The 14,834-nt window shown below is 35.3% G+C and overlaps 3 protein-coding genes across 4 annotated transcripts; 2 read left to right on the plus strand and 1 right to left on the minus strand.

Annotated features, from left to right (window-relative positions):
* The first annotated feature begins 1,418 nt into the window (after positions 1-1,418).
* Positions 1,419-4,768, plus strand: LOC114178987 (aluminum-activated malate transporter 9-like). The gene is made up of 6 exons (XM_028065161.1): positions 1,419-2,188; positions 2,385-2,522; positions 2,658-2,927; positions 3,394-3,530; positions 3,633-3,779; positions 3,850-4,768. The coding sequence occupies exons 1-6, from the start codon at positions 1,834-1,836 to the stop codon at positions 4,519-4,521; spliced, it is 1,719 nt and encodes a 572-aa protein (XP_027920962.1). The 5' UTR covers positions 1,419-1,833; the 3' UTR covers positions 4,522-4,768.
* Positions 4,769-7,732: 2,964 nt separating this feature from the next.
* On the plus strand, positions 7,733-11,296 carry LOC114178986 (aluminum-activated malate transporter 9-like). 2 transcript variants are annotated; one of them, XM_028065160.1, is made up of 6 exons: positions 7,733-8,529; positions 8,777-8,860; positions 8,958-9,227; positions 9,347-9,483; positions 9,571-9,717; positions 10,369-11,043. In XM_028065160.1, exons 1-6 carry the CDS (start codon positions 8,172-8,174, stop codon positions 11,041-11,043), a joined length of 1,671 nt encoding a protein of 556 aa, XP_027920961.1. In that variant the 5' UTR covers positions 7,733-8,171. The 2 variants fall into 2 exon arrangements, with proteins under 2 accessions (XP_027920961.1, XP_027920960.1); XM_028065159.1 differs by having other exon boundaries at positions 7,739-8,529; positions 8,723-8,860; positions 10,369-11,296.
* LOC114178988 (cytochrome P450 CYP736A12-like) lies at positions 11,194-13,618 on the minus strand. Its single transcript, XM_028065162.1, has 2 exons — positions 12,769-13,618; positions 11,194-12,208 (listed from the first exon to the last, which is right to left on the minus strand). The coding sequence occupies exons 1-2, from the start codon at positions 13,456-13,458 to the stop codon at positions 11,360-11,362; spliced, it is 1,539 nt and encodes a 512-aa protein (XP_027920963.1). The 5' UTR covers positions 13,459-13,618; the 3' UTR covers positions 11,194-11,359.
* Positions 13,619-14,834: the final 1,216 nt, after the last annotated feature.

Consider the following 14,834-nt stretch of genomic DNA (forward strand, 5'->3'; position numbering starts at 1 on the left):
ACCACACAAACCTTAATGCTTTCATAATCCATTAATACTCCTGAATCCAACTTATTTGTTTTTATTGTGTTCGGTTCAGTAGGTAAGAATTTATTGTAATTAAGAATTAAAAAAAAAATTATGACGACAAATTTTCACTAAAATGAACATGGTGGTTATTCGGGTCATGAGTTTTCATAAATTATTTCAGAAAAATTACCAAATCAATAATTCAAGAAATTGTCCATTTGTAACGGACGATTGCTTATCCTTAAACTGTCTAACTAAGGGTCTAATTAGAGATGTCGATAAGTCATACGGTACAGTTAACATTACCAAATTGAAAATATTTGTAAAGATATAACTAAAAATGATGATATTGAAAAAGCTTTACACAAAAAAAAAAAAAAAGATAAAGTGCATCTTACAGGTATTAAACTTTCTATACAAAATCCATACGCACAGAGCAAAATATGCTGGTCTTTATTTGATCTTAGAACAAAAATCAAATATATACCTATATATAATGCAGGTACACTAAAGATTTAAAATTAAAGGCTAATTTTTCTCAAAAAGGATAAAATAATGCGAGTATAAAAAAAAGTATTGACTAAAGAAAGAAAGAAGGTTTTTTTAAAGGAAGGACAATGAGAAAAAGATGAAGAATGTTGAAAAAAAAATTAGAAAATATAGCATGATTTGTAAAATTTAGAGGCTTCTTTGAAAAGTGTATGGTAAAATGTTTTAAAAAATATGATGAAGAAACAGTGTTATCACCTTCTTAATGACAAGATTATAATTTTCTCTTTAACACTTCTTTGGATGTTTCATAAACCATTTTTTCCAATAAATAAAGAGTTATCCTTCATTTACCAAAGTACGTGGAAGTCAACGAGAATTACAATTTTTTTAAAATTTTAAAATGTATTGAAAGTTTGATATTCTTAAGTTATTATCTTGAAGATCTTATATAAGTGACAAATCAATCATGCATTTATCCTTTGAAGCATTATATTTTTCAGTTAAATATGTTTTTTATCTTTTAAATTTTAATAAAAATTATAATTTTTTTTTTTTAAATTTTACACCAATTTGATATTCTATTAATAAAATTAAATCGTATGAATTTAATTCTTTCAACCTAATTAAGTTTTTAAGTTTTTTCTGATATTTTAAACATATTTAATAATGATAATTAAATTATTTATATGATTTAAAACATTTTTATTTCAATAATAAATTAAATATTATCTTGAAATAAAATTAACAAAATTTTATTACAAAATCTGAATCCTTGATATCTAAAAACTTTGAAAACTAAATTAAATCAAAATTTTATAAATAAACCGATTCTAATCTCTATAAAAAACAAAGATATAAAAACATATATAACATTCTAGTGTATTGTAAAATTTAGGAAACTTATCTCATATAATAAATTATCCAGTGGCAGTAGTCATCCTCTCTCTTCTTGTTCTTTGAGGGAAATTGGGGCTTATCTTCTTGAATTTTGAACGCAGATTATTTGAAGCATCACATTCTGCTCTCTTCTTTGTCTCAGTGATGTCATGTCTTCTATCAGCTTCTGTTCCCAACCACGACAAAACAAAGCAAAAACCAAATTAGACTAATATTTCCTTAAAAGTGGAGTGATTCAAGTTCACAAAAAACTAGTGCAGTTCCAAAAATAATAACCAAGATAATATAATAATCTGCGGGAAAAGGTTTTGTGAGGGTGAAATTAGTTCATTAGATCATTCGTCTATCACCAAAACACATGTCAACGTAAAGTTCTTGAAACAGAATAGCAATTACATCAATCGGTTTGGTTCCCACTTTCTCTGGTTACAAAAAATGGCTCCGAAATTGGTGAAATCGGGGTCGTTCCGTCACGGTTTGACGGAGAAGAAGGAGAGGCTTCTCTCGGGGAAGAGTAGCAGTGACATTTCTCAGATAGGGATTGGCATGGTGATGCAACAGGAAGAGCAATCGAGGATTTTGAAGTGGTGGAACAAGGTTAAGCGTGTAACTCGGAAAGCATGGGAAATGGGTCGCTCTGATCCAAGAAAGATAATCTTTTCTGCAAAAACGGGTCTTGCTTTGACCCTTCTTTCACTTTTGATTTTCCTCAGAGAACCCTTCAAGGACATGAGTCTTTACTGTGTCTGGGCCATTCTCACTGTTGTCGTAGTCTTCGAATTCAGCATAGGTACACGTATACCTAACTAGAATGCAATTTTAATCATGTTTTTTTTTTTTTAGAATAAATTGTAAAACTGTAGGTGATGTTGATCCTGTTCTAACCTTCAAATCCTTTTCATGCTTTTCTTTGGGTCAAGGGTGGTCTATCTGTCTAATCTTCGTATCAGTCGAATGTTTATAAGTTGTGATCGAACACACTGCAGGGGCAACTCTGAGCAAGAGCTTGAATGGTGGATTTGGGGCCTTGTTGGCTGGAGCACTTTCTCTGGGAATGGCTGAGTTATCAACATTGGCTGGAAAATGGGAGGAGCTTATAATTATTATATTCATCTTCATTGTAGGTCTGGTTTCACACTCACTTTCATTTCATTTCTTGTTTGTGAAAAAAACTTTTGTTTTATGATCCACGTGAGTGTGTCTTTTTGCTTATGAATTGGTCTTCTGAATATGCGTATTCTGTGTGATTGATCTGCTAGGATTTTCTGCCACATACACAAAACTATACCCTTCTTTCAAGCCTTATGAATACGGGTTCCGCGTGTTCTTGATCACGTACTGTTTCATTACTGTATCCGGGTATCAGACAGGGGAATTTGTTGATACTGCTATAAATAGATTTGTCCTCATTGCACTCGGTGCTGCTGTCTCTTTGGGAGTAAATATCTGTATATATCCGATCTGGGCTGGAGAGGATCTGCATAATCTTGTCATAAAAAATTTCAGGGATCTTGCAACATCTTTGGAAGGTACAGCACAATGTCATCTTTGCAACATCATTTGGTTTGTTGCTTCTCAAACATGTTTCCTAGGTTGTATATATGACAGTTAAAAACAGTGTTCTTAACATGTGTATCAGAATGAAGGAATCTACTTTATGTTCAAATTTAACACATTTAAATTTTAAAGTTTTCTTCAATAGTGGAACTAAAATCAAACAAAAGTAACCCATTGTAAATATTGTGGGGCGTGCAGAAAAAAGAAAAGGAAGTAAGTAACACTGATATTGTCTAGTATAACGTCTTTTTATAGAACAGTAACCATCAATCTACTATAGTAGAAAATTAATCTGATTCTAACTTTTCCACTTTATCTAACTATAGTAAAATTAACTATTTAATGAAATAAAGAACAATAATTTATAATAGATAGAATCTTAGTCTGACGTATTTACCCCAACAGTATAACTCTGTTGAGCTTGTCTCTCTTCACCAGGTGTTGTCAATAACTACCTTCATTGTGTTGAATACAAGAAGGTGCCATCGAAAATTCTTACTTACCAAGCTGCTGAAGATCCAATTTACAATGGGTACAGATCGGTTGTTGAATCGACAAGTAAAGAAGATGCATTGGTACAGTAGTAGTAGTAGTAGTACCCTTCAGTTTTTTTCTCTGGTTCATGAATATATATGTTTGACATCATTTTGACTCGTTCTCATGTGGTGTGATTGAAGATGAATTTTGCTGTGTGGGAACCACCACACGGTCATTACAAAATGCGTAAATATCCATGGAAGAATTACGTGAAATTAAGCGGGGCTCTGAGGCATTGCGCATTTATGGTCATGGCTATGCATGGATGCATACTTTCTGAAATTCAGGTACTTCTTCTCTGCCAACTTTCTGATAATGCCCTGTTGTGTTCTCTTAACTTTCTTCTGTGATGCATAGGCCCCAGCTGAGAAGAGACAGGTTTTTCGTAGTGAGCTTCGAAGGGTAGGTTGTGAAGGGGCGAAAGTGTTACGTGAACTTGGAAACAAAGTTCAAAAGATGGAGAAACTAGACCGGGAAGACTTGCTGGATGAAGTGCACGACGCAGCAGAGGAACTGCAACAGAAGATTGATAAAAAATCATACCTTCTTGTGAATTCAGAGACCTGGGAAATTGGAAACCGACCAATTGAGGACGAGGAAAGTGAACAAGAAGGAAAATTTCTTGAGCACAAATCTCGTAGTGAAGCAGTGCTTGACCTGAGAACAGTTGAAGTTCCACATTCTTGGGATGGAAATTTAACTCTGGGCAATAACCCTGCAACTAATGCCTCTCAAAACATGTCCAGAAAACAGATATCTTGGTCTGCTCATGTTTATCATCATAAGTCAAATGCGGAGGTCAAAGAGGGTCAACAACAACTGAAAACTTTCGAAAGTGCTAGTGCCCTATCTCTGACAACATTTTCATCGCTTCTGATTGAGTTTGTGGCAAGGCTTCAAAACCTGGTGGAGTCATTTGAAGAGCTAAGTGAAACAGCAAACTTTGCTGACCCTCTTGAGCAACAAGAGCCATTAAAATCTCATGGGTTTTGGACCAGGTTGTTTAACTGCTCAAAATCTAAGGATTGAAATACGGTCTTCATCGAGCAGGTCGTGACGATAGCTTCATCGAGCAGAGTCTGATATACTAAATGAGAATCCGCATTACTGTTTCTAAATTACTTTAGGAGGTTGCTAACTTGATTCTGAATGTAAGTTACTTTCCAAGGTTGCTAAACGACGATGTTTTTGTATGATGCCATGTCCTTATGAACGAACATCACTGAAATTTTAGAAAATACTTACATCCAAATCGCTATGTTAACGAGTTTAAATTCTTTTTGGTTTTTAATTTTTTTTTACTCAAACTGGTCCTAGTAAGGTGGGATTAGGTAAGATAAAAATTTTATTAATAAAATAATATACATTAGAAAACATGGAAAAAATTAAAAAAAAGGTATAAAGAAAACTTTGAAAAAACTAATATCAGGGTCAAGAGCTAAGGAACCTGAGAGAAGGTAAAGAAGAACTTAATTATTAGAGAATTTACTAATGTGATGTTTCATCTATATGTAACTCATCTAGTAGTAATTAAGATAAGGCTCGTATTAAGAGTTTCTCCCAATTAGGCTTTATTTACCATCTAGTATAATTATCATAATCAGTTTTATTAAACCATGATAGAATCTAGAATAGTTAAAGATTATCCTAGTTGTTTAGAATAAAATTGAGTTAAGAAGAATTTGTTCTACGTTTTTCTTAATCTAACATATAAATTAAGGAAATTAAGTCAATATTTGATCATATATGAAAAATGATTTTTTATGTTTGTGAGTATTTTCTCAATAAATATAATCATTTTAATTCATCAACGTTGATTTCATTTTACATTCAATTTGATATTTATTTGTCAAATGATATAAATATATTAAACATTAATCTAAAATGTCGGTTAACATGCACAAAAATTTCACCCAATTAGATTATAATAACTGTAAACCCCTTTTTACCGTTATAATTCATTGGGCCTGGCCTTTTTGTAGGCCCAAGGCCAGCCCAATTGTAGGACCCCCTATACTCTTTATGCTTCCTCATTTCTCACTGCCTGGGTTTTCAGAAACACCTGCTGTCTCCCTCTACGAAGCAAAGCTCTGCTAGGGCACGTATCATCTCCCATCTCCAAGCTAGCATAACCCATCTTGTACTCCTGGTAAGTCGAACTCTAGAGCTTTAGTTTATCTCTTCCTCTTTTCTTCGTTGTTGAGCGCTTTGGGTACATTAGGGTTCGATCTCCTAACCCCGTTTTGGTCTGGATCTTCATGTTTCAGCTCTACTCTAGTTCTTGTAGCTGCGATACCCCATAGCTAGGGTTGGTTGCTTTTGGTACTCCAAAACAGAGGTAAGGAGAGCTAGGTTTTTCGTCTCTTTTTGTTGCATGTGCTTGTTTCCACTACTGTTATGCATGAAATGATTGGAGGATATGTGTATTTGTGTAAGATGGAGTTAAAATGCTTGATGTGGTCTGTTTCTGGGGTCGCATGCGTGGAGCAGTGGGGGAGATCTGATAGTCTCGCTCAAGCGAGCTTGTCTCGCCTAGGCGAGAATATCAGAGGCTCGCCTAAGGTTCTGCCTCGAGCACTCGCCTAGGCGACCAGTTCGTGTTTTGAGCGACGCCCTGTCTCGCTCAGGCGAGAAGGCCTCGCCTGAGCGAGAGTTCGTGAAATCCCCACTGTTGCATGTCTCGCCTGGGCGAGAGCCCGCTGTTTAAGTGAGGCCAGCCCCTCGCATAAGCGAGTTCGTGAGTGTGTGCACTGTTTTATTGACTGTTTGGATGATTTGTTGCATGTACTGTCTGGATTATTCTTCCTAAATATGATGTACGTGAATATGCTTGGGAGTTTGAGTTTTATGAACGAAATTGGTATGTTTGGTATGAGTGATGGCATGGAATTGTACATGATGATTGGGTGAAATGAGAATTGGATGTATGAGATGAAAGTGGTGGTTGTGGTATGAGAGACATGAAAATCGCATGTGATAGGCGTAATTCCATGAGCCTCGTGGGGAGACTCCATGGTGGCGTGTAGTGTATATATTAAGATATGGATTCAAGTAAGGATCGCATCCCGAAACTCTAAAGGGCCAGTGAGTCTCATGTAGAGCAAACTGACCCAAGTGGTGAGAGTGGCGGGAGGCCTTAGTCTTTGACAGGATAATGGCCTTAGATGCTTGAAGGTTAACCTTGTGCGTGGTAGGGTGAAACCCATTGGCAATGGCTCTGCAGAGCAGTAGAGGCCACCACAAGTGCAAGCGTCCAGTGAATCCGATCTTAGTATATTTATCCGCATAATTGAGTCATAGTGTCCTGCTTGTTTGCTATAACATGATTTCCCTGTGTATGTTGTGTTGCATGTTAAGGAGTGTTCAAGTACTTGTCCGTTATATTATGATAAGATTAAATTGCACTAGCTTACCCTTGCATTTTGTGTTTGTTTCTGTTATGTTTTCTCTTTTGCGATGATCACCTTCTGGTGGGAGCATATGAGAGGGATGTTCGAGATGGATCCGGGGGACGCAGCGGTGCGGCCTAGATTTTCTTGTCTTGATGACCTTAGGGGTAGTTTCATGGCCATGGGGCCTTTTGTAATGGTTGCCCCGGTGGCAACTCCTTCTGCTAAACTGTTGAATTCTGTTAGTTACCTTTCGTACGTTTCATGTTTATCTGATTAGTTCTCGTTATCAAAATTTTGTGATGCTTTATTATTAAAATAGGATGTCACAATAACTATTTTTCTATTAATTTTTAAAATTTAAAAAATAAACTATATCGAAGTTTATAATAAAAATGATTTTTTCTTTGTTTAGAAAAAAAGCATATTTAACTCATTTAAAAAGTATGAACTTTTGTGATTTATTAACATATATTGTTTTTATTAAAATTATACTAAATAACGAGATTTTCACGCTATCAATAATTTTTATGTCATGCCTACATCAAACAAAGAATTTTTGTTGTCAATATTATTGATGTAGGTAATGGTGTCAATCTTCATATCAGGATAATCCCTTCATATCGGACCCATTTCATGAAAGCAATATTTACGATATTATTTTATATTAATTACAAAATTTTATATTTTTGAATATATAAATAAACATGAAAGAATAAAATAATAGTCCTGTAACCCAACTAATTGTACAATAAACATTTCATTGAAAAATATAAAAATTCAAGCACGCAATATAAAAGAAACTAACGTAAACATAAATAAAAATTTTCAATTATGCAAGAGTCGAACTATTGAATAAATATAACTGTTTTTATGGATAAGAATAAGTAATAAATATCCATCTCTTTGTATTTGGGCCCGACCTGTGACGTGTTCAGTTTTAAACGATCAAGAACTCATGCAACCGAAACTGCACTAATCTTTGCCCCAATCATGTCATGTTCAAAACCCTCGCGGTTTGGTTCCTGGTTTCCGTAAGAAACACAAGAAAGTCACGCCACCACAAAATTAAGATTTTTCTTTTGCAAGAACCATTTTTTGTGAGGATGCAAATAATGCAGTACAATCAAAAGAAAAACCTGACTCCGCTTTTTGTTTGTATGTATGAACTGAACAACACAGCTTCACTAATAGACAGGTACTTACTCTCCAACACTTCACGTGTACACTCTTCACTAGTGGAACGGCATAACATTCATTACCTTGCCACTCATCTCAATCTCTATTCGAATGGCTCCGAGATTGGTGAAATCGGGATCGTTTCGTCACGGTTTGGCGGAGAAGAAGGAGAGGCTTCTGTCGGAGAAGAGTTTTGGTAATATTTCACAGATGGGGATTGGCGTGGCAATGATGCAAGAGGAAGAACAGTCGTGGATGGTGAAGCGGTGGAACACGGCTAAGCAAGTGGCTGAGAAGGCATGGGAGATGGGTCGCTCTGATCCCAGAAAGATTGTTTTCTCTGCAAAAATGGGTCTTGCTCTGACCCTTATTTCGTTTTTGATTTACCTCAAAGAACCCTTCAAGGATTTGATTCGCTACTCCGTCTGGGCTATTCTAACTGTCGTCGTAGTCTTTGAATTCAGCATAGGTATTATTGTAACTATAACTCTGTAACTGCTCCCAATATAATAATATCTTTTCTTTCGGTGGTGGGGGCACTTGATTTTTTCAATTGTTTGTTCCTTTACTCCTTTTCTCAGTTTGAAGTAGACGTTAACATAATGAATCTGTAACTGTTACTGTATTGGTAAATTGTAATAAAAGATGATGCATTAGTGCAGGGGCAACTCTGAGCAAAGGGTTTAACAGAGGATTGGGAACTTTTTCGGCTGCAGGACTTGCTCTGGCGATGGCAGAGTTATCAAAATTGGCCGAAGACTGGCAGCGGCTTATGATTATTGTAAACATCTTCACTGTGGGTATGGTTTCATGTTTTGTTTGTGAAAATATGTTGTATCCAAAAATGTACATTTCTGACATATTTATTTCTGGTTTTCTGTGTGATTGATCTGATAGGATTCTGTGCCACCTATGCAAAAATATACCCTACTTTGAAGCCTTATGAATATGGGTTCCGCGTGTTCTTGATCACGTATTGTTTCATTACTGTTTCTGGATATCGAACAGGGGAGTTTCTAAATACAGCTATAAACAGATTTTTACTTATTGCACTTGGGGCTTCTGTTTCTTTGGGAGTAAATATCTGCATATACCCTATCTGGGCTGGTGAGGATCTGCATAATCTTGTCACCAAAAACTTCATCGGTGTTGCAACATCTTTGGAAGGTATTCTGCAATATTTTATTTATCATCTCACTTATTCTCAGTTACTCTCAAACTTGTTTCTTCCTTGGTTGTATTGTAATAAGTTAATAACTGTTGTGTTTTTGTTTTCTCTTTTTCAGGCGTTGTCAACCACTACCTTCAGTGTGTTGAATATAAAAAGGTGCCATCTAAAATTCTTATTTACCAAGCTTCTGATGACCCAGTTTACAGTGGCTACAGATCGGCCGTTGAATCTAAAAGTAAAGAAGATGCATTGGTATTGTTTGTTTGCTTCAGTTTTCTCTGGGTCATGAATATATGTTTATCATCATTTTCACTGACTGTAACATGCTGGAGATTGCAGATGGGATTTGCTGTGTGGGAACCACCACATGGTCGTTACAACATGTTCAGATATCCATGGAAGAATTATGTGAAAGTAAGCGGGGCTCTGAGGCATTGCGCATTTACGGTCATGGCTATGCATGGATGCATACTTTCTGAAATTCAGGTACTTCTATTGGCTTTTAGTTTTTTCTGTCACTCATTTTCCATGCATCAAAATAGTTAAAACTCCAATTGTTGCATATAATTGATTATTTACCAAATATCAAAACTTGTATTAAGTCATCTAATCAATCAAGACAATTAACACAAACATGTACTTAATTATGAGTTGCAATTTGTTGGATGTTACATAAAATCTACTGATGCAATCCTCACGGGTCACAAAAGTACGGGGTTTTACGTAGTATAAATTAAAAGGAGGGGTTCATGTGTAAATCTCAATAGATATTGTTGTAATTAAATGTTTTTTAAATAAAAAAGAACAAGTAAGGTGAAGGCTATTTAGAAGAGTTTATGTATAATTTAATATATCTTTATGATATAAATGCTTGTGTAAGTATTTTAAAGAAATCATAAGAATGACTTACGATATATCTCTGTAAGCTTCTTTTTAAGCGAGTTTAAACAAGTCTTCTGAGATAACTAACAGAAACAATTTTAGCTTAGGTGAAAGTAGTTTAACCATATTTTCTTTTTATTATAAAAATGAATTACATATAAATATTTATATAATAGTAAATTAATGAATAAGATCTTCATTAATGTTATAATAGAAAGCATTTAGATTTCCTTTATTTATTTCTGTGATAAATAGGCCCCAGCTGAGAAGAGACTAGTTTTCCGTAGTGAGGTTCAAAGGGTGGGTTGTGAAGGGGCAAGAGTGTTGCGTGAGCTTGGAAGCAAGGTTAAAAAGATGGAGAAACTAGGTCCTGGAGACTTGCTGTTTGAAGTGCACGTAGCAGCAGAGCAATTGCAACGGAAAATTGATCAAAAATCATACCTTCTTGTGAATTCAGAGAGCTGGGAAATTGGAAACCGCCCAATTGAGGATGAGGAGAGTGATCCTCAACAAGAAGGAAAGTTTCTTGAGCACAAGTCTCGTAGTGAAGCAGTACTTGATCTTAGAATGGTTGAAGTTCCACATTCTTGGGAAGGAAACGTAACTTTAGCCGATAACCCTCCAACTGATGCCTCTCCAAACATGTTCAGGAAAGAATTATCTTGGCCCGATCAGATTTACCAGAAATCAAATCCAGTGGCCAAAGAGGGTCAAGAATCAAAAACCTACGAGAGTGCTACTTCACTGTCTCTAGCAACATTTATCTCGCTTCTGATTGAATTTGTGGCAAGGCTTCAAAACCTGGTAGATTCATTCGAGGAATTAGGTGAAACAGCAAACTTTTTTGACCCACTCGACCAACGACCACCGGTGGTAGCATCACCTGGTTTTTGGAGCAGGTTGCGCAACTGCTTGACATTCGAGAACTGAAACATGCACTGCCTCATGTCAAGCGTCTTCTTCTATAGAATCTGCATTTTGGAGGACTTTTGATTTTGTTGTATGTAAATGAGGGAATGAATGAGATTCGAATGCGGAAATGAAGTTTGAATTGTGATGTAAGTCATCAATTTTATGGTAGCAGAAGCCTCAAACAGCAGAACATTTCATCCATATATATTGTATGCAACAAAAATATATTCTACGAGTGTCTTATCATATAGTGTTATAGCAAGAGTTACAACAAAAAAAGTAGGACAACTATATTATAGTCTGAAACCATATCATGCTTTATGTCAAACTGAAATCAATTGTATTCATTACAAGATTCCCTGAGAAAACGATTCCTGGGTACAGCAAACAAGTGCTTCACTCTGGGTATCGTGAGGCCAAATTTCTCATTCATATCCAACTCATCTGGGGCCATACCTCCTGGAAGTTCCCAACTAAAACAATGTACTAATTGAGCCACTACAAGTTTAACTGTTGCTAAGCCTAGGTTTATTCCTGGGCATCCCCTTCGACCAAAACCAAATGGCGTATATTTAAAGTCATATCCTCTGAAGTCTAAATTGTTATCGATGAATCTCTCTGGATAAAATACTTCAGCATTATCAGACCATACCTCAGAATCTCTTCCCATGGCCCATAAGTTTATTATGATTCTTGATTTTTTCTTTAAGAAGTAACCCTGAACAGTGGCATCCTCTGTTGACTCTCGAGGAACTAATGGTCCAGGAGGATATAATCTCAATGTCTCCTTGATCACAATATCCAAGTAATTTAACTTCACCAAATCATTTTCCTCCACTAATTTGTTCCTTCCAACCACATTATCTAGCTCATCTTGAAGCTTTTTCATCACTCTTGGATGCCTCAGGAGTTCAGATAGCGTCCACTCCACCACAGTTGCAGAAGTTTCAAATGCCCCAGCAATCATATCAAACAGTATAGCCTTGATGTTAGTTTGATCAATGACATGGCTTTGTTCATCATGAGGATCGATGGGTTGGTACATCAGAGAGAGTAATATGTCTATGAAGTCCTTATGGTGCTGTTCATTTTGAGCATTTGAACCCTGTTCATGCTCCTTTATTATCTTTTCCAACACTTGGTCAAGCGCTGTACTAATTTTCTTGAAACTTCGATTCAATCCCTGATAATAAAACTTAAATTACTTGTTCACATACAAGAGATTGAAAGTAACACTCCATTTCCATCCTAAAAATCAGGACAACATGTTGCCAAATCTATCACAAAGAAACTTGACAGTAAATTAAATACCAGAAAAAACATAAAAAAAATAAGCTGTAACTCCCTTCTAATCCTAATATTAAAATCATCCCTTTGGCCTTCAAACTTGTAAAAATTCATTCATTTTAATCATTAAATGCTTCACTGCAAATTCATTTCATTAATTACATTACAGAAAATGATTGTCCAATAAAAGATAGCGTAGATCACACTGCTCCCATACATTTCTATAAAAGTTAAGCAAATACATTTATTTTAAACTTGTGAAAAAATCTAATTTCAAACTGGTAAATACAAAGAATATTCTTCTCCAAGAAATATGTTTAACACTCAAAAATAATTTCCAACATGTACTTATAGTTATGCTTCCTAGAAATGTTCCTTACTATTTTTGCTACTGTGACATAAAGTTACTGTGTAAAGAAAAGAAAAGATTACGGTTGCGTTATTTAGTATATATACCTGAAGATCCAAAGAACCAAGCCAAGGCACATAATCCGCTAAATTAAACGCACCGGTGATGTTCATCCTGGTCTGAATCAACCCCTTCAAATCAAACTCATCGTGCTTGCTACACCCGAGCACCATTTTGTACACGATATCCTCCACAACGTCGTGCACCACCATGCTAAGGTCCAAGACCTCCCCTCTTGCGGCGCGCGCCTCCACCGACTTCACTGCCAGCTCCAGCTCCCGCTTCCTCAGCGGCGCGAAGGACTCCACCTTCGACGCGCTCAGAAGTTGGAGCGTGCACACTTTCCTCATGTGCCGCCAGTACGCGCCGTACTCCGAGAACACTAGTCCCTTGGAGCCGTAGCCGAAGTACTTGGACGCTTCGAGTATTGGACGGCTAGCGAAAACGACGTCGTGTGATTTGAAGAAGTGTTGGGCGGCCTCGGAGGAGGAGACGACGACGGTTGGGACCTGACCCAGGCGCAGGGACATGATGGGCCCGTATTGTTGGGCCAGGGCCTGGAGCGTGCGGTGCGGGAGCTTCCCCAGCATGTGGAGGTTACCGATGACCGGGAAGGGTGGTGGTCCCGGCGGGTTTCTCCGGTCATCTTTGGTGTGGTTTCGACGCAGGAAGATGAAGGAGACAATGGATGATATTAAGAAGGTCAAAAGGAGGAGGAGAGGGATCGAAGCAGACATGGATGATCAATTGATTGATGATATGATAAGGTGGATATGATATGAGGCTGCTTCTGCTTAAGCAATTGATTGATGATATGATAAGGTGGATATGATATGAGGCTGCTTCTGCTTAAGCGCGGTGCAAGGTTGACTTCAAACTGCTCTTGTTAAATTTGTTAATATTTCTTTTCTAATACTTTTTATGAGAAGTATTTTTTGATAATGTGAAAGAGTTGCCTCTTTTTATTGTGAAAAATGTGACATAATTGAAATCAACCCAAATAATTTATTTTGCATAATATCAGAGTTTGAAAATTTGATTTATAATATCTATGTCGAACTTAATGTACTATATGAATATTATTTTAGACTAATGGTCGAAGGTTTATTCCAATAATTTTTAAGGTTTTTAATTTTGTATGTTATGTTATTAGTTTGGTATGTGTAAGTCAAAAGATTAAGGTGCACCAATGTTAAGAGGGTGATTTGGATAAAATAATAAATGTTGTAATTAATATAAAATAAAATTTTAATAATTATATATTTGACATGTATTTATTGTTTATATTTTTTATATGTATTTATTGATTTTTTGGTGGACCCATAATTAAAGTTAGTTTAATTGGCCAATTATCTTTTAAAGTTGATTATTCACTTTTTTACCTTGATATTTTTATAAACTCAAAATTGGTTGTGCGCTTAGCTAGTCGTTTCATAAGATATATAAATTGTAAATGATTTAGGTGGAATCATGTGGAGAGTCTAAATGACGATAATAGAAAGATATTTCTTGTGACGTACGACTATTGTTTATCTTTACTGTTTGGTCCAATAAGGTTGTCTGAGCCATATAGTACAAATATATTTCAATGATCAACGATATGTCATGTAATGTTTTTAGATATAGAGATAAACCATATAACAATATTTTTTTATTAAAAAGTAATTTTTTTGACAACTTTCTCTTAGATAAAATATTTTAAGTGATTTCCCATTTTTTCATTTTTTTTATTTTTCTATATTCCAAAATTACTTAAAAGACGTTACATTATATTATAAGAAAAAATTATCAAAATTTTGTTATGAAAATATCATGATATTTTTTTTATTGTTACTCATTGTAAATTTATGAAAAAAATATCTAAATTTAGATAATTAATGAAAATAATTATAACTTTTAACAAATTCATTAGACTTACAAATTTATCAAATGAAATATTAATAACATCACGACTAAAATCATATTTACAAGAAATTATAAAGTTAACTTAGTAATAAAAGTTGAAAAGAATGATAAAGAGATTATGAATTCGACTTCTTCATTTAAGAGATATAACATTAATTTTTATTCACAACTCGTTAATATCAAAATTCCTATGTTTTTTTTAACCCTA

This window comes from Vigna unguiculata, chromosome 3 (genome assembly GCF_004118075.2).
Source record: "Vigna unguiculata cultivar IT97K-499-35 chromosome 3, ASM411807v1, whole genome shotgun sequence".
In the NCBI taxonomy this organism is placed as follows: Eukaryota; Viridiplantae; Streptophyta; class Magnoliopsida; order Fabales; family Fabaceae; genus Vigna; species Vigna unguiculata.